The sequence below is a fragment of the Oncorhynchus clarkii genome, unplaced genomic scaffold, assembly GCF_045791955.1.
Source record: "Oncorhynchus clarkii lewisi isolate Uvic-CL-2024 unplaced genomic scaffold, UVic_Ocla_1.0 unplaced_contig_520_pilon_pilon, whole genome shotgun sequence".
In the NCBI taxonomy this organism is placed as follows: Eukaryota; Metazoa; Chordata; class Actinopteri; order Salmoniformes; family Salmonidae; genus Oncorhynchus; species Oncorhynchus clarkii.
Window position 1 is genome coordinate 40,955 of NW_027260836.1, and position 22,589 is coordinate 63,543.

General features: G+C 42.4%; 1 protein-coding gene across 1 annotated transcript; it reads right to left on the reverse strand.

Moving 5' to 3' along the window:
* Nucleotides 1-4,113: 4,113 nt before the first annotated feature.
* On the reverse strand, nt 4,114-21,307 carry LOC139401864 (cytochrome P450 2K1). The gene is made up of 9 exons (XM_071145855.1): nt 20,988-21,307; nt 19,617-19,779; nt 18,140-18,289; nt 17,809-17,969; nt 10,801-10,980; nt 7,820-7,961; nt 5,857-6,041; nt 4,692-4,833; nt 4,114-4,581 (listed from the first exon to the last, which is right to left on the reverse strand). The coding sequence occupies exons 1-9, from the start codon at nt 21,189-21,191 to the stop codon at nt 4,394-4,396; spliced, it is 1,515 nt and encodes a 504-aa protein (XP_071001956.1). The 5' UTR covers nt 21,192-21,307; the 3' UTR covers nt 4,114-4,393.
* Between the last annotated feature and the right edge of the window lie 1,282 nt (nt 21,308-22,589).

A 22,589-nucleotide genomic window follows, 5' to 3' on the forward strand; every position in this document is an offset into this window, starting at 1 on the left:
TCTATGGCTCCCCTAACGTGTAATGTCTAACAGCCACTAGACATAGTTTCAGGCTTTTATTTTGAAAAATGAGCGTGAACAACAACATTGCGTCAGGGGTCAGGTGGTGGCTCTCAGAGTGATTTGTGCGTAATAGACAAAGGCGGCCATTGTTCCTCTCGCTCCTACTGAAAAGCCAATTGTCCCGGTTGATACAGTGGGGCAAAAAAGTATTTAGTCAGCCACCAATTGTGCAAGTTCTCCCACTTAAAAAGATGAGAGAGGCCTGTAAAAAAAAATCCAGAAAATCACATTGTAGGATTTTTAATTAATTTATTTGCAAATTATGGTGGAAAGTATTTGGCCTTTGTTGGCAATGACAGAGGTCAAACGTTTTCTGTAAGTCTTCATAAGGTTTTCACACACTGTTGCTGGTATTTTGGCCCATTCCTCCATGCAGATCTCCTCTAGAGAGCAGTGATGTTTTGGGGCTGTTGCTGGGTAACACGGACTTTCAACTCCCTCCAAAGATTTTCTATGGGGTTGAGATCTGGAGACTGGCTTGGCCACTCCAGGACCTTGAAATGCTTCTTACGAAGCCACTCCTTTGTTGCCCGGGCGGTGTGTTTGGGATCATTGTCATGCTGAAAGACCCAGCCATTTAATGCCCTTGCTGATGGAAGGAGGTTTTCACTCAACATCTCACGATACATGGCCCCATTCATTCTTTCCTTTACACGGATCAGTCATCCTGGTCCCTTATAAAATAGTAAAAATACAGAAAAACCCTGGAGTGGGTAGGTGTCCAAACTTTTGACTGGTACTGCATATATTTATACTAATGCATCTCATTCAGCCTCACTCAGTGCTCTGTTGCAGAGGGGCTAGCCAAGGGATACCTCTCCTTGATCTCCTCTGGTTGTGCGCAATTGTTTGCACGTGATTGCTGTGTGCTCAAAGGTTCTGCTCAATCTTTTGGATGGGTAAGTGAATACATTGGGACAGCACACAACAGCAGGGCATACTGGTATGGTCAGGCAGCTTCAGCCCCTTTTATCAATAATGTCTATCTGCGGACTACAGTAACTACAAGCAACATCCCACACAAAACATGCATTGGTACGTCATTATCCGACTTGCCCTCTCATTGACAACTGTGTATTGATCAGAGGCCAGGTTGCTTGTTGCATCTTTAGCATCTTTAGCATCTGTAGCAGCTAAAGTAGCGTTTAGGATCATTAACATAGCGGTTAGGATTATGAACATCGTAGAACTAGCGTAGAGTTTGGGATAATTAACATAATTATCCTACCATGGTTAAGATAAGGATAGTGGTTAGGATTATGAACATCGTAGAACTAGCGTAGAGGTTGGGATAATTAACATAATTATCCTACTATGGGTAAGATAAGGATAGTGGTTAGGGGAAGGATTAGCTAACATACTAAATAGTTGCAAAAGGCTTGTGGTTAGCTAAAGTTGCTAATTAGCTAAATGTTATGTTTGTCCCAGGTGCGATTCGAACACAACCTTTTGGGTATTCCTTAAAACCCTCAGGTGGCTCTACTTGGTGTGTGTTGTGTGTAAATTGTCCCTGCACGAAAATCCCAACACACGGCCAGTGTGTGATCCGCAGATAGACCTTTCTCCCCTTGGGTGCTGCCATAGAGATACGTTAGTATGTCTAGCCCAAGAACACTCAATGTCATTTGCCACATATTAATCAATGTCTTATCTCCAGTAGCTTTGATTGGACTAATGTGTCAACTTCGTTTGTCTTCTAGCTAGCTGAAATGTCATGAATCACGTCAACTTCCTCTTCACAAATTATTTTCAAACTTTGCGTTATGAAGGAAATGTAGCGATAAAATGTCTGTGCTCATCAGCAGATGAACATTCAAATAAGACCTCTGTTAAAAGAAAGAAAGCTGGAAAGAATACTCAACCAATGGTTTGGATGGAAGCAGTGGCTAAAAGCCGTTTTAACTAGCTATGTGTCTTGTTTTTAATGCTTGATGGGTGAATCCAATCACTTTTTGACCAATTGGTCAGAAAATGACTTTTTGGAGGTGAATGCCAAAACACTCAGAAGATACCTCACCATACCATGAGACATCCATGTCTTCATCACTGGAAAAGATACAGTTGAGTTTGATATCAGTTAAAAGCTTACAAACAGGGTGGTCAAACAATTGTATAATTTATTTTAAAAAATATTAAATTAGGCCATTTAACCTTTAACATCAATTATCTAAAAACACTTAAACTCACTTTTTTAAATATATATTTGCATATGTTGTATCTTAGACCCTAGGTTTTTATGTGGTGCCTACCAACATGCTCTTGAATACAGGGTGGATGTCATTTCAATCATAGAAATATAATTTTTAGAATGGACCTATCCCTTCAGACCACTGCAATTTTAGCTGGTACACCATTGAAATTGAAATGGAAATGTAAACTTATAATTACTACCACAAAGATGGTGGACGGTCCAGCCACCGTTGAATGTCGACTTAAATGGTCATGTCTATTCCATTATCTATATTTCTATGACTTCAATAGATCTTCTATTAAAGACTGACAGTAAAAATGTAAACAGATATTCCTATTCAAGTCAACATTCTCTGATCCAATCATCTTTGTGGTACCATTTGAACGTTGAAATTTCAATTTGATTCCCATTTTAGTACATTTATCTGCCATAAGACAACCACCCTGTATTCAAGAGCATGTTGTTTCAACCGATGGCGGGCAAAACACAAAAACCTCAGATCATGTAAAATAAGGTCTAAGCTACGACATATGCAAATATGAAAAAGAGTTTTAAAAAAGTACCATTTATATTTATTTGTTTTAATAACGTTTTTCAATCAATTCTAAAATAGTTTGAAACCTTGTTTATAAGCTTAAAACGATATCCACTTTTTGTCTTTTCCAGTGATGAAGACATGGATGTGTCATGGTATGGCGGAGTATATACAATAAGTAAACTTTGAGCACCTTTATCTCTTGAATGTTTTGGCATTCATCTCCAAAAAGACTTTCTGAGCACTTTTTACATGGGTACACCCATCTAGTACCAGGTCGGACCCCCACTACCTCCAGAACAGCGACTCTACAAGGTGGAGAAAACGTTTCACAGGGATGTCGGTCCATGCTGACGCAGTCGCATCACAAAGTTGCTGCAGATTGGATGGCGGGAGATTCATGCTGTGAACAGCCCGTTCCATCTCTTCCCAAAGATGCTCTATTGGGTTTGGTCAGCAAAAATGTTCAGATACTCTGTGGTGTTCAATCATTTGTCAATTGGTATCAAGGGACCTAACATGTGCCAGGAAAACATTCCCCACACCATTACACCACCGCCACCAGCCTGTACCGTTGACACCAGACACATGCTTACACCAAATTCTGACTCTGCTGTCAGCATGATGTAACAGTAACCGACATTCGTCAGACCATGTTTTTCCACTCCTGAATTGTCCAGTGTTGGTTATTGCGTTCCCAATGGAGCTTCCTCTTGTTTTTAGCTGATAGGAGTGGAACCCTGTGTGGTCGTCTGCTGCAATAGCTCATCTGTGACAAGGATCAACAAGGTGTGCGTTCCGAGATGTTGTTCTACACACAACTGTATTATTTATCTGTTTGCTGTCTGTTAGCTTGCGCAATTCTTGCCATTCTCCTTCAACCTCCCTCATCAATGAGCTGTTTTCACCCACAGGATTGTGGCTGACTGGATGTTTTTTGTCGCACCATTCTCTGTAAAACCTAGACACTGTCGTGCGTGAAAGGAGACACTGAATCCTGCGTGCCTTCCTCCAACGATCATACCACCTTCAAAGTCACTTAGGTCACACCTTTTGCCCATTCTAATGTTCAAACAATAAATGAATGTCTCAATGCCTGTCTGCCAGCTTTATATAGCAATTGCCGTGACTCACTGTATAAGTGCGATCCATTTTCATGAACAGGGTGTACCTAATAAACTGGCTGGTGAGTATATGTATGGAAGGTTTCATTCAAATCAAAGGGGGTGCTGTCAAAAAGTGATGGAATCTAAATGGATTTTCCCTGATAGACTGTTTTCATTTCCCATGGAACTTTAAACAATGCAATGGTTGAAGCAGAGCAGAAGCTTTATAAACTTTATTCTTAGCTGGAACATGACATTTTGAATTAAAATTAACTTTACTCTATGAAGTATGTTCGACTACTGTGGTCTTCCTTTGCAATTAAATCTAAAGAGATATTGGAATCAGCCTACGCACCGATCAAACAAAATATAATAATGTTTGTGTGTCACGCAAGCTCATTTCTGGGATTGGTTATTATGATGGTGCATTTAATGGGTTTCGATGCATATTAGCTTTTTTGATTGAGTTTGTCCCACCAATATTTTCATGTTAAAATCTCAGACCCGGCTCACAGCACACAGCTGGTGAGGTGAAGGGTTGAGGGTGAACCCCAGTAAAGGTGTGAGGTCCAGATCATCCTCTGTTACTCCAGGAGGAGGAGAGAAACGAAAGCGCTGCAGGAGGGAGGTGAAGAAGAGGAAGAGCTCCATCCTGGCCAGACCCTCCCCCAGACACACCCTACGACCTGCGAGAGAGACCAAAGATACAGAAAATAGCATGAAGTCTGTCCAAAAGGCTACCAGAATTGTTCTACTTCTTGCAATGAAATTGTGTTTTATAATGAAGTTAATCTACCTGCAGAGAAGGCCATGAAGGCGTCCCTCTTGACAAATCCTCCCTGCTCATCCAGAAAGTGTGAGGGGTTAAAGGTGTTGGGGCTCTCCCATTCGCTATCATCCTGTAGGACCGACGTCAGTAGAGGAATCACAGATGTCCCCTGCAGTGAGAGTGAAGCATAGGACCCCTTATTTTCAGAGTAAAAGTAATGAAACTTTGTTTAATAAATGTGCACACTCAAAAGGAGTGGATGCAACTTCAGGCAGAAATATATACTTATGGCATGCCCATACTACAATATCATGTGTTGTGATCTGGATGCCGTCTTTTTGCATACCCCAAATGTGGAATCCTTACCGATATCATGGACAGAAATGGTTTGAGAACATTCCAAAATTTGAAAGATACATACAACTCATTTTTTCTATATTTACAACTAAAGTCAGCTATGCTGGTCTACAGAGTACCTTGGGAATCCCAACTACCAAACCTTCCAGTGATAGATTTATAAATACACTATCTGGGCTCCCAAAAGGACTGCTCTCTATAATATATAAACAACTTTTGGAAAGCTCATATTCTGAGCTAGCCATTTAAACAGTATGGTCCACAGATCTAATTCAATCTGAACAATCCTTTAACTGGAACAGAATATAGATGTCACGTATACTCCCTCTCCGGCGCACTAGGTCGACAGGCTGCTCATTATTATACACACAAACCTGTCACCATCATTACGCGCACCAGCACCTCAGACTCACCTGGACACCATCACCTGCCTGATTACCTTCCATATATTACTCCCTTTGGTTCCTTCCCCAGGCGTGGTTTCTGTTTCATGTCTGTGTATTGTTTGTTCTTGTTTTGTATTATGTTTAGTTTATTGATTAACTCCCTGAACTTGCTTCACGACTCCCAGCTCACATGTTACAATAGAAAAATATGACCTTGGCATCCTGTAATCCCAACCATCAATTTATACAGGCGGGGTGGGAGACATGGTTTCCAGGTGGGGAAGGAGGATGCGGGGTTGGATAGGGACTGAAGGGGGGAATGGATTGGGCTTCTCTTTATATGCATTTATTTTATTGTTTTTTGAACCTGTAACTTCCCTTCAGGAAAAAAGACAATTTGAAGTTGGTCACAAAATAAACACAGAGATTTGGATATCCAGGTATCTGACCTTTTTGATGAAATATCCCTGGAAGGTGACATCTCGGCTGGTGGTGTGAGGGATGGACATGGGTACAATGTTGGCCAGTCTCTGGGTCTCATGGATCACTGCATCAGTGTAGGGCAGGTTCTTCCTGTCCTCTACCAAGGTTTGACGACTTCCTATAACCCTGCTGATCTCCTCCTGGACCTGATCTGAGACAGAAAGGAGGGAGGGTTGGAGTTAATACAGTGAAATTTACACTGAGTAGACAAAACATTAAGAACACCTGCTCTTCTTTCCATGACAGACTGACCAGGTGAAAGCTATGATATCTTACTGTCTCTTGTTAAATCCACTTCAATCAGTGTAAATGAAGGGGAGGAGACAGGTTAACAAAGGATTTTTAAGCCTTGAGACAATTGAGACATTATTTAACTAGGCAAGTCAGTTAAGAACAAATTCTTATTTACAATGACGGCCTACCAAAAGGCCTCCTGAAGGGACGGGGGCTGGGATAAAAATAAATGTAAATATAGGACAACACACATCACGACGAGAGACCACAACACTATATAAAGAGAGACCTACCACAGCATGGTACTAACATTATTGGGCACAGACAACAGCACAAAGGGGAAGGTAGAGAACAATACATCATGCAAATCAGCCACTGTCAGTAAGACTGTCCATGATTGAGTCTTTGAATGAAGAGATTGAGATAAAACTGTCCAGTTTGAGTGTTTGTTGCAGCTCGTTCCTGTCACGTTCTGACATTAGTTCCATTGTTTTGTCTTTGTTTTAGTATGGTCAGGGCATGAGTTGGGGTGGGCAGTCTATGTTCTTTTTTCTATAATTTGGGATTTCTGTGTTTGGCCTCGTATGGTTCTCAAGCAGAGGCAGCTGTCAATCATTGTCCCTGATTGAGAACCATACTTAGGTAGCCTAGTTTCACTTTTGAGTTGTGGGTGATTGTTTTCTGTTGAGTGTTTGTATCTGCCCCAGACAGAACTGTTTCGGTTTCGTTCGTTCACTTTGTTGTTTTTGTTCAGTGTTCTATTTCTTTATTCAAAATATGGACACTTACCACGCTGCGCATTGGTCCGATCCTTGCTACTCCTCTTCAGGTGACAAAGACGCGAACCGTTACAGTTCCAGTCGCTAGCTGCAGCGAACTGAAAAGACGAGCGACCCTGGGATGTGTGCGCTTTGGGGACCTTTAACAGAATGTGACTGGCAGAATGGGTGTTGTATGTGGAGGATGAGGGCTGCAGTAGATATCTCAGATAGGGGGGAGTGAGGGTTTTATAAATAAGCGTCAACCAGTGGGTCTTGCGACATGGATTGTGTATGCGTTTCATTCAGAGGTTGAATGGGCAAGATAAAAGATTTAAGTGCCTTTGAATGGGGTATGGTGAAGGTGCCAAGCGCATCGGTTTGTATCAAGAACTGCAACGCCGCTGGGCTTTTCACACTCAACAGTTTCCCGTGTGTATCAAGAATGGTCCACCACCCAAAGGACATCCAGCCAACTTGACACAACTGTGGAAAGCATTGGATTCAACATGGGCCAGCATCTCTATGGAATGCTTTCGACACCTTCTAGAGTCCATGCTCCAACGAATTGAGGCTGTTCTAAAGAAGATGTTCCTAATGTTTTGTACACTCAGTGTATAAACCTGAGTTAACGTTTAACCTTCATTAACCAAGCCATCCTTGTCTAATTTCATAATATATTCTTCAATTTGGCCCTTTGCCAATGTTTATAACTTGTAATACCATGAGTGCTTTACTGTTTCATGTCTGTGTGTCACAGGTGGCACCTTAATTCGTGAGGACGAGCTCATAGTAATGGCTGGAATGGAATCGAACACATGGTTTCCATATTTTTGATACCACTCCATTCCAGCCATTATTATGAGCCGTCCTCCCCTCAGCAGCCTCCTGTGGTGTGTGTGTGCGTACATGTGTTTGTGTTTATATCTATTCTTACCCTGTATATGGGGGTACTTGGTCATTAGCAGCAGACCCCAGCGCAGGGTTGTCCCGGTGGTGTCGGTACCAGCAGAAAACAGGTTACCAACACTAAATACCAGGTTGTCGTCATGGTAGAAAGAATCCATATTGCCAGATTCCTAACAGAAACAGACCCTCAGATGACATAAGTAATGTACAGTCAGTCTTTCCTCAACTCTTAGCCAAGAGAAACTGGTATGCATAGTATTGATATTAGCCCTCTGATTACAATGAAGAGATAAATGTGTCATGCTGTTCTGGGTAGATTAAGTTGCCCCTTCTTTTGACTGGACAATAATTAAGATAAGATCAAACTAGCTTGCTTTGTGGAGAGTGGTGCTTCTACACCTGCATTGTTTGCTGTTTTGGGGATTTAGGCTGGGTTTCTTTACAGAACTTTGTGACATCAGCTGATGTAAGAAGAGCTTTATAAATACATTTGATTGATTAAAAAAAGCAGAGCATCTATTTATCACGAAAAGTCCTCTCCTCATCTTTACAATCATTGAATCAATATGTTCTGACCATGAGAGTTTACAATCTAAAATAACACCAAGTAACAGCCACACCATTGTATCAATACCTTGCTTCCTTTTTTAGATGTTCAGGACCAGTTTATTACTGGCCATCCATTCTCAAACTGACTGCAACTCTTTGTTTTATTGTTGCTGTGATTGCTTACGGGTTGAATCATCAGCTTACATGGACACCGGTTCTGTTTAATGCCAGTATCAGGTCATTGGTAAAAATAGAAAAGAGTAGAGGGCCAAGAGAGCTGCCATGCAGTACACCACACTTTACATGTTTAACATTAGAGAAGCTTCCATTAAAGAAACCCCCCTTGGGTTCTATTAGATAGATTGCCATATTGTGGATTCAGAGCTGAGGTTGAAAAGCCATGACACATAGGATTATTCAACACGTTATGGTCACTAATATTAAAGGCTGCACTGAAAACTTTTTATTATACATTTCTTTAAACCAATCATCAGTCATCTGTGCCAGTGCATGTTCAGTGCCCTTCTTTATAAGCATTCTGAAAGTCTTAATTTGTTTACAGAGAAATAGCATTGTATTTGGTCAAACACCATTTTTTTCCAACAGTTTGCAAAGAGCTGCCAGTAAGCTGACAGGTTGGCTGTTAGAACCAGGCCTGAGGACAAACACTTCTCTGGGGTCAGATTAAAGACATGACAGTTGTCAATGCCAGGAGGTTTGTCATTATTGATCGACAATAATTTCTTCACCTCACCTTCAGCCAGTCAGATGTGCAGCCAGACTTATTAGCCACTCCTTTTGCCCCCATCTCTATCAACTATACAGTTTTTCAATTCCTCATTAATCCATGGAGCCAGTTTCTTAAAAGGTACATGTTTATCAATAACTAGAAGAAGCAATTTCATAAATGCATCAAGTGCAGCGTCTGGATGCTCCTTATTAATCATATCAGACCAACAAATATTTTTTAACATAATCCACATAAGAGTCACAGCAAAATGTGACTTCTTATTTTTTAGGTATTTTTCTTAAAACATCATTGTTGGTTAAGGGCTTGTAAATATGCATTTCACTGTTGTATTTGGCACATGTGACAAATACAAAAGATTTTCAAATCAAATGAAATTGTATGATCTCATACACTATTTTAGTCCCATCTTTTAGAAGCACATAAACTATAAACAATTTTTTTATTTAACTAAGCAAGTCAGTTAAGAACAAATTCTTATTTACCATGACGCCGTACCCCGGCCAAACCCTAACAATGCTGGCCCAATTGTGCGTCGCCCAATGGGACTCCAATCAAGGCCGGTTGTGAGCCAGCCTGGAATCAAACCAGGGTCTGTAGTGATGCCTCTAGCACTGAGATGCAGTGCCTTAGACCTCTGCGCCACTCAGGAGCCCCCATCAAGCATTTCACACACATTATCTGGATACTGACCGTTAGAACTTGGTGGCCTATAGGAGCTACACTAAAATAGGCTTTAGAGGAGGCAGGTGAACCTGCAACCACAACACTTTAATAACACAAGATCCTCTCTAAGCATTACAGGGATATGGCTCTGAATATGTACAGCAACAACTCCCCCATACGCATTCCTGTGTCTTCTGTAGATGTTATTTCATTGTATTGCTAATGATGTATCAAATGCCTTATCGACGCGAGTCTCATAAATGGCTAATATATGAATATATATCTGATGTTAGCAAATTCATTGTATTAACCTTATTTCTAAGGCTACATATATTAATATAGGCTATTTTTAGCCCTTTCCTGGGTAGTTTATCAGAGATAGACATAATATGGAAAATAACAAAAAAGCTAACAAAACAGATAATCAACACATTCTTTTAAATCAGCTTGAGGAACTGTTTTAGTGTTTGAGTCTGAGTTTACATGTGATTCTACTGATACAGAGAACTATTTAGATCCTCCCTCAGCTGGCATTCAGTCATATACGTCATTTAAATTAAATTATGTTGAATCAACATCGAATAGATGTTGAATTGACGTCTGTGCCCAGTGGGATGTTAGTGTTGGACAACTGAAGTTAGTTGTGTTTTTCGGCAGTAAAGTGAACCACAAGGTGGTGTAATAAGTCCTATAAACCCGGCAGTTTGGTTCTTGGATACTGATTGTCCGAATGTCTTGGTAATTTAGACAATATACCACGAGTGTGCCGCAAAATTACTCGTTTACTGTTCTAAGTATGTTGGTAACAAGTTTATAACACCAGCAAGGCACCTCTGGGTTTTGTGGAATATGGCCACTATACAAGGACTGTATACAGGCACTGCACTTCGTGTCGTGCAGTGCCTTAGCTGTGGTAAATTGACCAGATACCACACCCCCTCTGACCTTATTGATTAATTCTATTCTGTATAGTCATACTGAGCAATATTAATGCAACACTTTTTTATGAATGAGTGAGGTGCAGATTCTGCATGAAGTCTTCATACCTCCAGGGTCTGCTTTCGGACGAGGAACGAGTCCACAAAGCCTCTACACATGTGAGGGTTCAGAGTCTCCTTCAGGCCCCTCACCAGCTCTGTCACCTCCATCTTCATATCAGCAATATTCTTTTTCAGACGTGTCAGGTTGTTTATCCACGGACCCAACCAGGGAAACATGTTGTACATCTACACAGAGATTCAGGTAGAATACGCATAAAACATTTGATATTAATTATAACATAACACAACTATGATTAGATTATTAAATGCATAAATTCAAATGTGATACACATAAATATGCACAAAAGTACATAAATGTGACCAAACACGGAACATAGACAAAAAGTATGGCGTATAACAACACCCACATAACATAAAATCAATTTCACACGGAGGGGAACAGAGGACTAAATACATGCAGTGTGATTAGGGAATGAAAACCAGGTGTGTATGGAACAAGACAAAACAAATGGAAATATGAAAAATGGAGCGGCGATGGCTAGAAAGCGTCGATCGCCGAACGCCGCCCGAACAAGGAGAGGAGCCGACTTCGGTGGAAGTTGTGACAACTATTCTGTAAAAATAACATATTGCTTTTCCTGCATACACAAAACCCTCAAACAGACCTCATAGGCTCTCAATATAGCATATTTAATTAGTTGCCTGTTGATGGTCCTATAATATAGGCCTCCCTAACTAACCAATATGAGTACAATATTATAATAACATAATATTCACGCCTGGCCCAAAGGACAATCTGCTAACAGTTGTCTGAACTTCAAAGAGCCATGGAGGTGAACAGATAAGTGAACATACACAGTTGTAATATATTTTATGCAAACCGATACGATATGGAATCACAATTTTTTTAATATAATTTTGTATATCGGTGCCCATCACTAGTGATTATTTAACCATATTATATATAATAATTGCAATGATATAATTAATAAAATATTTTAGCCATTTAGCAGACGCTCTTATCCAGAGCGATTCACAGTTAGTGCATTCATCTTAAGTGTCACGACTTCCGCCGAAGTTGGTGCCTCTCCTTGTTCGGGCGGCGTTCGGCGGTCGTTGTCCCCGGCTTTCTAGCTGCCACGTTTGGAGCTCTACCTGGCGACCGTCCACCCGGCTCCCTCGGGACACCAGAGCGTGTCCGCTTTCATCTACTGTTTGTCGGTGAAAGCGCTTGAGTGGGCCAAAGCCGAATGGGGAGGAATTGGTCCGCTATAAGGATTTCAACCGCCGCTTCCGGGCAGTCTTCGATCATCCACCTGAGGGGAGCGCGGCGGGAAACGCTTGTTCCATCTCAGAAAGGTGATGAGGAGCACACAGAACTTCGCACTGGACTTCAGGACCCTGGCTGCCGGTGCGGGATGGAATGAGAGGGCCCTGATCAACTATTACCGGTGTAGTCTACGTGAGGATGTTCAGCGGGAGCTGGCCTGCAGGGATACCACCCTTACCCTCGACCAGCTGGTGGATTTATCCATCCGGCTGGATAACCTGTTGGCCACCCGCAGACGTCTGGATCGGGATCCGTCCATTCCATCCCCCAGCACCTCCGATCCTATACCTATGGAGCTCGGGGTTGCTGCTCTAAGGGTGACTGGAGGGGGGGGGGGGGGGTGTTTCCTGCACCACCTGTGGCCACAGAGTGCACACTGCTGGTCGGCGCTGGGGAGATTCCCCAGGGAGTCGAGGCAGCAGGCAGGGCACTGCACCCGACTCACCCAGAGCTCCCTGTTGCGCACGTCAAATCAAATCAAATCAAATTTTATTTGTCACATACACATGGTTAGCAGATGTTAATGCGAGTGTAGCGAAATGCTTGTGCTTCTAGTTCCGACAATGCAGTAATAACAAGTAATCTAACTAACAATTCCAAAACTACTGTCTTGTACACAGTGTAAGGGGATAAAGAATATGTACATAAGGATATATGAATGAGTGATGGTACAGAGCAGCATAGGCAAGATACAGTAGATGGTATCGGGTACAGTATGTACAAATGAGATGAGTATGTAAACAAAGTGGCATAGTATAGTATAAAGTGGCTAGTGATACATGTATTACATAAGGATACCGTCGATGATATAGAGTACAGTATATACGTATGCGTATGAGATGAATAATGTAGGGTAAGTAACATTTATATAAGGTAGCATTGTTTAAAGTGGCTAGTGATATATTTACATCATTTCCCATCAATTCCCATTATTAAAGTGGCTGGAGTTGAGTCAGTGTCAGTGTGTTGGCAGCAGCCACTCAGTGTTAGTGGTGGCTGTTTAACAGTCTGATGGCCTTGAGATAGAAGATGTTTTTCAGTCTCTCGGTCCCAGCTTTGATGCACCTGTACTGACCTCGCCTTCTGGATGATAGCGGGGTGAACAGGCAGTGGCTCGGGTGGTTGATGTCCTTGATGATCTTTATGGCCTTCCTGTGACATCGGGTGGTGTAGGTGTCCTGGAGGGCAGGTAGTTTGCCCCCGGTGATGCGTTGTGCAGACCTCACTACCCTCTGGAGAGCCTTACGGTTGAGGGCGGTGCAGTTGCCATACCAGGCGGTGATACAGCCCGCCAGGATGCTCTCGATTGTGCATCTGTAGAAGTTTGTGAGTGCTTTTGGTGACAAGCCAAATTTCTTCAGCCTCCTGAGGTTGAAGAGGCGCTGCTGCGCCTTCTTCACGATGCTGTCTGTGTGAGTGGACCAATTCAGTTTGTCTGTGATGTGTATGCCGAGGAACTTAAAACTTGCTACCCTCTCCACTACTGTTCCATCGATGTGGATAGGGGGGTGTTCCCTCTGCTGTTTCCTGAAGTCCACAATCATCTCCTTAGTTTTGTTGACGTTGAGTGTGAGGTTGTTTTCCTGACACCACACTCCGAGGGCCCTCACCTCCTCCCTGTAGGCCGTCTCATCGTTGTTGGTAATCAAGCCTACCACTGTTGTGTCGTCCGCAAACTTGATGATTGAGTTGGAGGCGTGCGTGGCCACGCAGTCGTGGGTGAACAGGGAGTACAGGAGAGGGCTCAGAACGCAACCTTGTGGGGCCCCAGTGTTGAGGATCAGCGGGGAGGAGATGTTGTTGCCTACCCTCACCACCTGGGGGCGGCCCATCAGGAAGTCCAGTACCCAGTTGCACAGGGCGGGGTCGAGACCCAGGGTCTCGAGCTTGATGACGAGCTTGGAGGGTACTATGGTGTTGAATGCCGAGCTGTAGTCGATGAACAGCATTCTCACATAGGTATTCCTCTTGTCCAGATGGGTTAGGGCAGTGTGCAGTGTGGTTGAGATTGCATCGTCTGTGGACCTATTTGGGCGGTAAGCAAATTGGAGTGGGTCTAGGGTGTCAGGTAGGGTGGAGGTGATATGGTCCTTGACTAGTCTCTCAAAGCACTTCATGATGACGGATGTGAGTGCTACGGGGCGGTAGTCATTTAGCTCAGTTACCTTAGCTTTCTTGGGAACAGGAACAATGGTGGCCCTCTTGAAGCATGTGGGAACAGCAGACTGGTATAGGGATTGATTGAATATGTCCGTAAACACACCGGCCAGCTGGTCTGCGCATGCTCTGAGGGCGCGGCTGGGGATGCCATCTGGGCCTGCAGCCTTTGCGAGGGTTAACACGTTTAAATGTCTTACTCACCTCGGCTGCAGTGAAGGAGAGACCGCATGTTTTCGTTGCAGGCCGTGTCAGTGGCACTGTATTGTCCTCAAAGCGGGCAAAAAAGTTATTTAGTCTGCCTGGGAGCAAGACATCCTGGTCCGTGACTGGGCTGGGTTTCTTCCTGTAGTCCGTGATTGACTGTAGACCCTGCCACATGCCTCTTGTGTCTGAGCCGTTGAATTGAGATTCTACTTTGTCTCTGTACTGGCGCTTAGCTTGTTTGATAGCCTTGCGGAGGGAATAGCTGCACTGTTTGTATTCGGTCATGTTACCAGACACCTTGCCCTGATTAAAAGCAGTGGTTCGCGCTTTCAGTTTCACACGAATGCTGCCATCAATCCACGGTTTCTGGTTAGGGAATGTTTTAATCGTTGCTATGGGAACGACATCTTCAACGCACGTTCTAATGAACTCGCACACCGAATCAGCGTATTCGTCAATGTTGTTATCTGACGCAATACGAAACATCTCCCAGTCCACGTGATGGAAGCAGTCTTGGAGTGTGGAGTCAGCTTGGTCGGACCAGCGTTGGACAGACCTCAGCGTGGGAGCCTCTTGTTTTAGTTTCTGTCTGTAGGCAGGGATCAACAAAATGGAGTCGTGGTCAGCTTTTCCGAAAGGGGGGCGGGGCAGGGCCTTATATGCGTCGCGGAAGTTAGAGTAACAATGGTCCAAGGTCTTTCCTCCCCTGGTTGCGCAATCGATATGCTGATAAAATTTGGGGAGTCTTGTTTTCAGATTAGCCTTGTTAAAATCCCCAGCTACAATGAATGCAGCCTCCGGATAAATTGTTTCCAGTTTGCAGAGAGTTAAATAAAGTTCGTTCAGAGCCATCGATGTGTCTGCTTGGGGGGGGATATATACGGCTGTGATTATAATCGAAGAGAATTCTCTTGGTAGATAATGCGGTCTACATTTGATTGTGAGGAATTCTAAATCAGGTGAACAGAAGGATTTGAGTTCCTGTATGTTTCTTTCATCGCACCATGTCACGTTAGTCATAAGGCATACGCCCCCGCCCCTCTTTTTACCAGAAAGATGTTTTTTCCTGTCTGCGCGATGCGTGGAGAAACCTGTTGGCTGCACCGCTTCGGATTGCGTCTCTCCAGTAAGCCACGTTTCCGTGAAGCAAAGAACGTTACAGTCTCTGATGTCCCTCTGGAATGCTACCCTTGCTCGGATTTCATCAACCTTGTTGTCAAGAGACTGGACATTGGCAAGAAGAATGCTAGGGAGTGGTGTGCGCTGTGCCCGTCTCCGGAGTCTGACCAGAAGACCGCCTCGTTTCCCTCTCTTTCGGAGTCGTTTTTTTGGGTCGCTGCATAGGATCCACTCCGTTGTCCTGTTTGTAAGGCAGAACACAGGATCCGCGTCGCAAAAAACATATTCTTGGTCGTACTGATGGTGAGTTGATGCTGATCTTATATTCAGTAGTTCTTCTCGACTGTATGTAATGAAACCTAAGATGACGTGTGTATGAATAGAATTTCCTGAGTTTCCCCCGCATTCCCAGCATAAGGCGCTAGTAGATTCAGGCGCAGCTGGGAACTTTATTGACCGTCAATTTGCACTTAGATTAGGGATCCCTATTGTTCCTGTGGATGTGCCCTTCCCTGTACATGCCTTAGATAGTCGTCCTTTAGGGTCGGGCCTGATTAGGGAGGTCACGGCTCCACTATGTACGATGACGCATGAGGTTCATTAGGGAAGAATTAGTCTCTACTTGATCGATTATCCTGCGTTTCCTGTGGTGTTGGGGCTTCCCTGGTAGGCCTTTCATGACCACACTATTTTGTGGCAACAGAGGGCTCTCAAGGGATGGTCACATCAGTGCTCAGGGAGGTGTATAGGTGTTTCCATAGGTGCAACTACGGTGGAGAGTCCAAACTAGGTCTCCACCATGCACACCCCCCCTGAATATGCTGATTTGGCTCTCGCCTTCTGTAAAAAGAAGGCGACTCAACTACCACCCCCATCGACGGGGGGGATTCTGCAATAAATCTCCTGGTAGATGCAGCACTTCCCAGGAGTCACGGGTATCCTCTGTCACAGGAGGAGACGGTGGCTATGGAAACATATGTCTCCGAATCTCTGGGACAGGGATACATTCGGCCTTCCACCTCACCTGCCTCCTCAAGTTTCTTTTTTGTGAAGAAGAATGATGGAGGTTTACGCCCTTGCATTGACTGTAGAGGTATAAATCAGATCACAGTGAAGTATAGTTACCCGCTGCCTCTCATAGCCAGTGTGACAGAGTCTTTGCATGGGGCACGATTCTTCACCAAATTGGATCTCAGGAGCGCTTACAACCTTGTGCGTATCTGGGAGGTAGTCTGCTTGGACTCAAGGCGTCGGGCGAGGGGCCTTCAGTACCTCATGGAGTGGGAGGGGTACGGTCCGGAGAAGAGATGCTTGGTGCCGGTGGAGGACATCCTGGACCCTTCCTTACTGCAGGAATGTCACCATCTCCACCCGGACCTCCCTGCACCTCGTCCTCCGGGTCGTCTAAGAGGCTGGTGTTGGTGCGCTGCTGGAGCCGTGCGTCAAGGGGGGGTACTGTCACAACTTCCGTCGAAGTTGGTGCCTCTCCTTGTTCGGGCAGTGATCCGCTAGCTGCCACCGATCTATGTTTCTTTTTCCATTTGTTTTGTCTTGATTGTACACACCTGGTTCCCATTATGTTAATATTTATTCCCTATTTAACCCACTGCTTCCCACATGGTTTTGTGAGTGTTTGTTCTTTGTTTAGTGTTCAATACTTCTGTGAGCTGATGTGTTTTCCCTACGTTGAAATGTTTATTTTCGAGTAAAGTATGTCTTTTACTCAGTTCTGTGTCCTGCACCTGACCCCGTCCTAACCGCTGCACATTGACACATGACACATTAGATAGCTTGGTGGGACAATCACATGTCACAGGTATAGGGTGTGGGGGGGGGGGGGGGGGGTTTATTTAAGATACTTTTTGAGGAGTTAAAGTTTCAGGTGTTTTCGGAAGATGGGCAGGGACTCTGCTGTCCTAGCTTCAGGGGGAAGCTGGTTCCACCATTGGTGTGCCAGGACAAAGAGCTTGGACTGGGCTATGAGGATTTTATTTGATATGTTATACATCATGAATATTGTATATAATGATTTATAAGCAGCATAGTAATGGGTTATAAACGGTACAATAATGGTTTATAATAAGTTTACTGGCACATCAAGTAAAGTATAAATGAGTATGTACATTTTAATTTGCAAGAATTGATAACAGGCGTCTGTTTCCTAGTTTTATTGATTGCACTGAAACAGATTTTTTTTTTTTTAAACAGTAAAAACAAAATGGTCTGAATAAGCAGACTACCTGAATTGATGCAGAACCTGTAAGGTGAATACTCTCCTTGGCCCTGTCCGCCATGCCTGTGAATAGTGGGTCAGTGTATTCAAACCTGCTGCCATAGACAATGGCTGAGATTATGTTGGAGACGGCATAAAGCACAGACTGGGTGGTGTCAAATGCCTTACCTGTAATAGACAAAACATCTAATTAATTACAAAATAAGCTTTCCAGAACCCACACAATCACTTAGCTATTTACTAATAATGTGGTTAAAATAGCCTGATTTTAGCCTAGGCAACCCTGAAAATACATCATACTACTTCTACTACTAGTGTAGAGATACTGATTCTCTTACCCTCATGTTTTTCCAACACTTCAATCAGGTAGGGGATTTCCTCTAAGATTTTCTCCTCACTCCCTTTCTTGCCCATCCCAAAGTCTCTAAGGTTTGTCAGGGCAAAGCGCCTCATCTCTTTCCATGAGTCTCCATTGGCAAACAGAATCCCTGTAGAGAATGTAGTTTGTTTCCATGACAATTTAAAGTAATAATTATAAATAAATTACTATAATATGTCATTTCATAATGAGCATGTACCATATATATATATGTATGTATGTATGTATATATATATATATATATATATATATATATATATATATATATATATATATATATATATGTGTGTATATATATATATATATATGTGTGTGTGTATATATGTGTGTGTGTATATATGTGTGTGTATATATATATATATATATATATATATATGTATATATATATATATATGTGTGTGTATATATATATATATATAATCTGCCAAATTATCTCTGCACCTTTTCTGGTCAGGATAATCTGTGTCTATTTAAGACATTTTAGACATCTATATTATTTGCAGCAGATTAGAGTAAGAACATTTGATGAATTGTGGAAACAGCCTGATCTCTGCATTCACCATTCTAGTCTGATCTCTGCATTCACCATTCTAGTCTGATCTCTGCATTCACCATTCTAGTCTGATCTCTGCATTCACCATTCTAGTCTGATCTCTGCATTCACCATTCTAGCCTGATCTCTGCATTCAACATTCTAGTCTGATCTCTGCATTCACCATTCTAGTCTGATCTCTGCATTCACCATTCTAGTCTGATCTCTGCATTCACCATTCTAGTCTGATCTCTGCATTCACCATTCTAGTCTGATCTCTGATTTCACCATTCTAGTCTCAAATGTCAGAAATGAGTGGTATTATTTTAAATGAACTTGTCAGCTATTGGATCACTTTCAACCAATCAGAGGACAGCCTAATTCAAGCACAGTAATTGGCAACATTGGTTGTTGTCCTAAACCCAACCATTGTTTCTGAGAGGGCACTGATTGGACCAGCCATTTTCTGGCTTATTCCAAAAGCCAATCTATTGGATAAAGGGCAGGCTGATACATGCAGCAAAACAGAATGGTGAATGCAGCAATTAGACTTGCTCCACCAGGCTAGAATAAGACTTTCAACAGATTGTGATGCATTTCATTTCCAACTCATCTCAAAGTGTCTGAAAGTGATTGTGTAGCTCAATAAAGTTTATTTAAAGTAACTGTTAGGTGAAAATCTCACTTTTAAAAGTTCATAATTTGTTAACTCATACCCACAATGTTGTTGACTCATCCTATGCTCATATTTGTGGCCAACACATAAATTGGAGAACAAACGCATGGATTTCTATTTTAGCTTGTTCATAGACTGCTTACAGAAATCAATAAGACAGGTTGTCATTTGGGTGAACTATCCCTTTAAGAATGGGACATAGCCAGCAGAAGAGTAAAATATCATTACCATGTCCTTGGTTGAAATCATAGAACACAGGAGTGATGTCCCTGTCCCCAAAGTCCTCTGCCTGGTTGACCAGCGCCTGCTTGACCGTCTTGTATCCTGCCAGAACAACCACTTTCTTGGGTCCAAAGTGAACCGTGAAGATGGAACCATATTTCTTGGAGAGCTGGACAGATAAAGTTTACATAAAGTACACCATAGACTCAGTTATGTCTCGTAATGATATATGACTAAGCACATAACTGGACACCACATACAGCTTGTTTAACATGTATCAGTCAAGAAATAGAGTGAAGACAGTGGTTTACAGTTGATGTCAGACCTTGGTTCAAATACCAGTCAATGTAATTAAATTACTTACAAACAATTAGTATTTAGACAAAGTTTTTTATTGGAAATACATTTGGAAAGTATTGGTGTCGAGCTCCCGCTCCCAATGTCACCGGTCTACTAACCACTGGTCCTGGCAACCATCATTATGCACACCTGGCAACCCATCATTATGCACACCTGGCAACCATCATTATGCACACCTGGCAACCATCATTATGCACATCTGGCAACCATCATTATGCACACCTGTGACTCATCAGTCACACCTGGACTTCATTACTCCCTTGATTACCTACCCTTTAAAAAGCACTCTTCTGTTATCCGTCATCAGATAGTATTGTTTATGTTTCCATGTCAGAAGTCTGGTCATGTCATTAACTGCACCGGTCATTAACTGCACCTATGTTACAAGTGGCATGTATTTACAACTACTTGTTGTTTTATTTGATGTAGTTGTTTTGGCTGTGTATTAGAAAATACTCAAAACACAAAATGTCAAATACTTAAGTACACTATGTACTTGAACCCAGGTCTGTTATAACAAGATCCCTGAAGGAATATTCCAAGGGTGCATCTCGGGCGCCGAAGACGTGGATGTCGATCTCTGATTCAGAGGGATTGTGTTAAATGCGGAAGACACATTTCAGTTGAATGAGTTCAGTTGTACAAATGACCAGGTATCCCCCTTTACTTTCAATATTCTAAAGTGACCTCATCTCTTTCCTTGCAACACATTGGTCACTGTCACAAAGTATTTTGTCCATAGCCTGGTTCCCAACAAAAAAACAGATCTGGGACCAGGCTACTTGGGTAGGATATATATATCTATTGAAATACACTACAGAATAGAACACTAAACAACATTAACCAGCTAAAAGCATATACAATGTGCCAGAGTTCATTCATCAGTTTGCTTACTGAACTTTCAAACCTGGTGAAATAGCAAAAAAACTACATACAGTAAGTGAGATAAAACAGATCAAATCTCACAGATCAAATCAACATGTTTTGTTCTGAAAGCAACGGATGACTTCATCTTACCTCGCAGAGAGTGCAGTAGGGCTTCTTGAGGTCCAGCTGGAGCATGTTACCAAGCAGGGGCAGCGGCCTGGGTCCTGGAGGCTCCTTCCCCTGTTCCTCAGAGCTGGAACCAGAGGAGCGGAGGTAGAGGACCAGCAGAAACAGCACAGTACCCAGCAGTGTCACTGTGCTTGATGTCTGTAGAAGACCTTCTATAAGAGACATCTTCAGACTGAGCTCATACACCTTATACTGGGCTAAAAATACAACACACCAATGCTCCGTTATGGAACAAGTGTGTGTGCTCAGAGAACTTCCACAACAACAGAACTCCAATGAATGCTATTTGTATAACCTCCCCACACCACTCTATTTGAGCAAGATGAGAAGAGGGAGGGTACAACCTCAGAGGAGGAGCTAAACAATGCAACTCCAGCAGGTCTGTCTACATATCATATAATTGTGAAACTCACATGATCTCATCTGCAGGTCATTGACAAACTCTCCATATGATTTGTGTCCTGGTCTCTCCAAAAAAGGTAATACATCGAAAGGCATTTATACGCCTTTATAGACCAGATTAACACATGTAAACTTTATTTCATCACCAAAGGGATGGTGAGGGTTACATAGATAGAATGAGGTTAAATCTAATCATATTTGGGATTTGATTGTGTTACTAAAGATCTTCAGAAATCCCCCTCTGTTGTCTATATACTTTGAAAACTCTATAAATATCATATAAAAACGATAATAAATTACTGATTGACATATATTTACATCTCCAATCATATATAAATAACTTTTTAGACACTTGAAGGTGTTCCACATTTGATGTTTTATTTGTTTAGTTTGAGTCAATGATGATCAGGTAAATGGTCTGGTAAAACTATCTTCAGTTCAGACAGTTGGAGAAAGAACAGGTCAGGCTGGACCCCAATAATCCCTCTGCCACGAGGTTACAAAGGTCAGTTTACACATTCCAAAGACAGAATACATTTCCAATCTCTGTAAAAGTCTGAAAACCTCTTCTTGAATAGAGGGAAGCATAACTAACAGAAGTCACCTTGCCCTGCATATACAGATACTTCATTAAAATACAACATTTAAAATATGCTTTTTCATCATAGTCCTATATTTGTATATCATGTGTAGTCTAAGCCAGAAGTCGACCCATGATTTAATATGCTCCCCAAAAGTTTTTGTCATTTCTTTTTTAAGATTTTCAAGGATTTGAGTGGAGATCTGCTTCCCCAACCTCCCACTCTCGATGGGTTAGTATTTCTCATCTCTCCTTTAAATTGATCAAATGAGGTTCACAACCCATGGTGCTACTGACAAATCTACAAAGGTAGATTTGTCATTTAATTTGTAATCAGATCCACATCTCTGGCTTTTGAATTACTATAGATTATTTAGGTTAGGAACCTAATGGTGTATGCACAAATCAATATAAATAAATGTTTTCTTTACACAGCTAATCAGAGAAATATTTTAGAGATTGTGGTTGTGAAAAAAAAGACACATGGGTCTGTACATCCATGTGTTTGCCCTGCCCTACAGCCACATCACCTCTGACATCTGCCTTTAACAAAATGGATCACTGCTCGGCTAAGAGGGAAA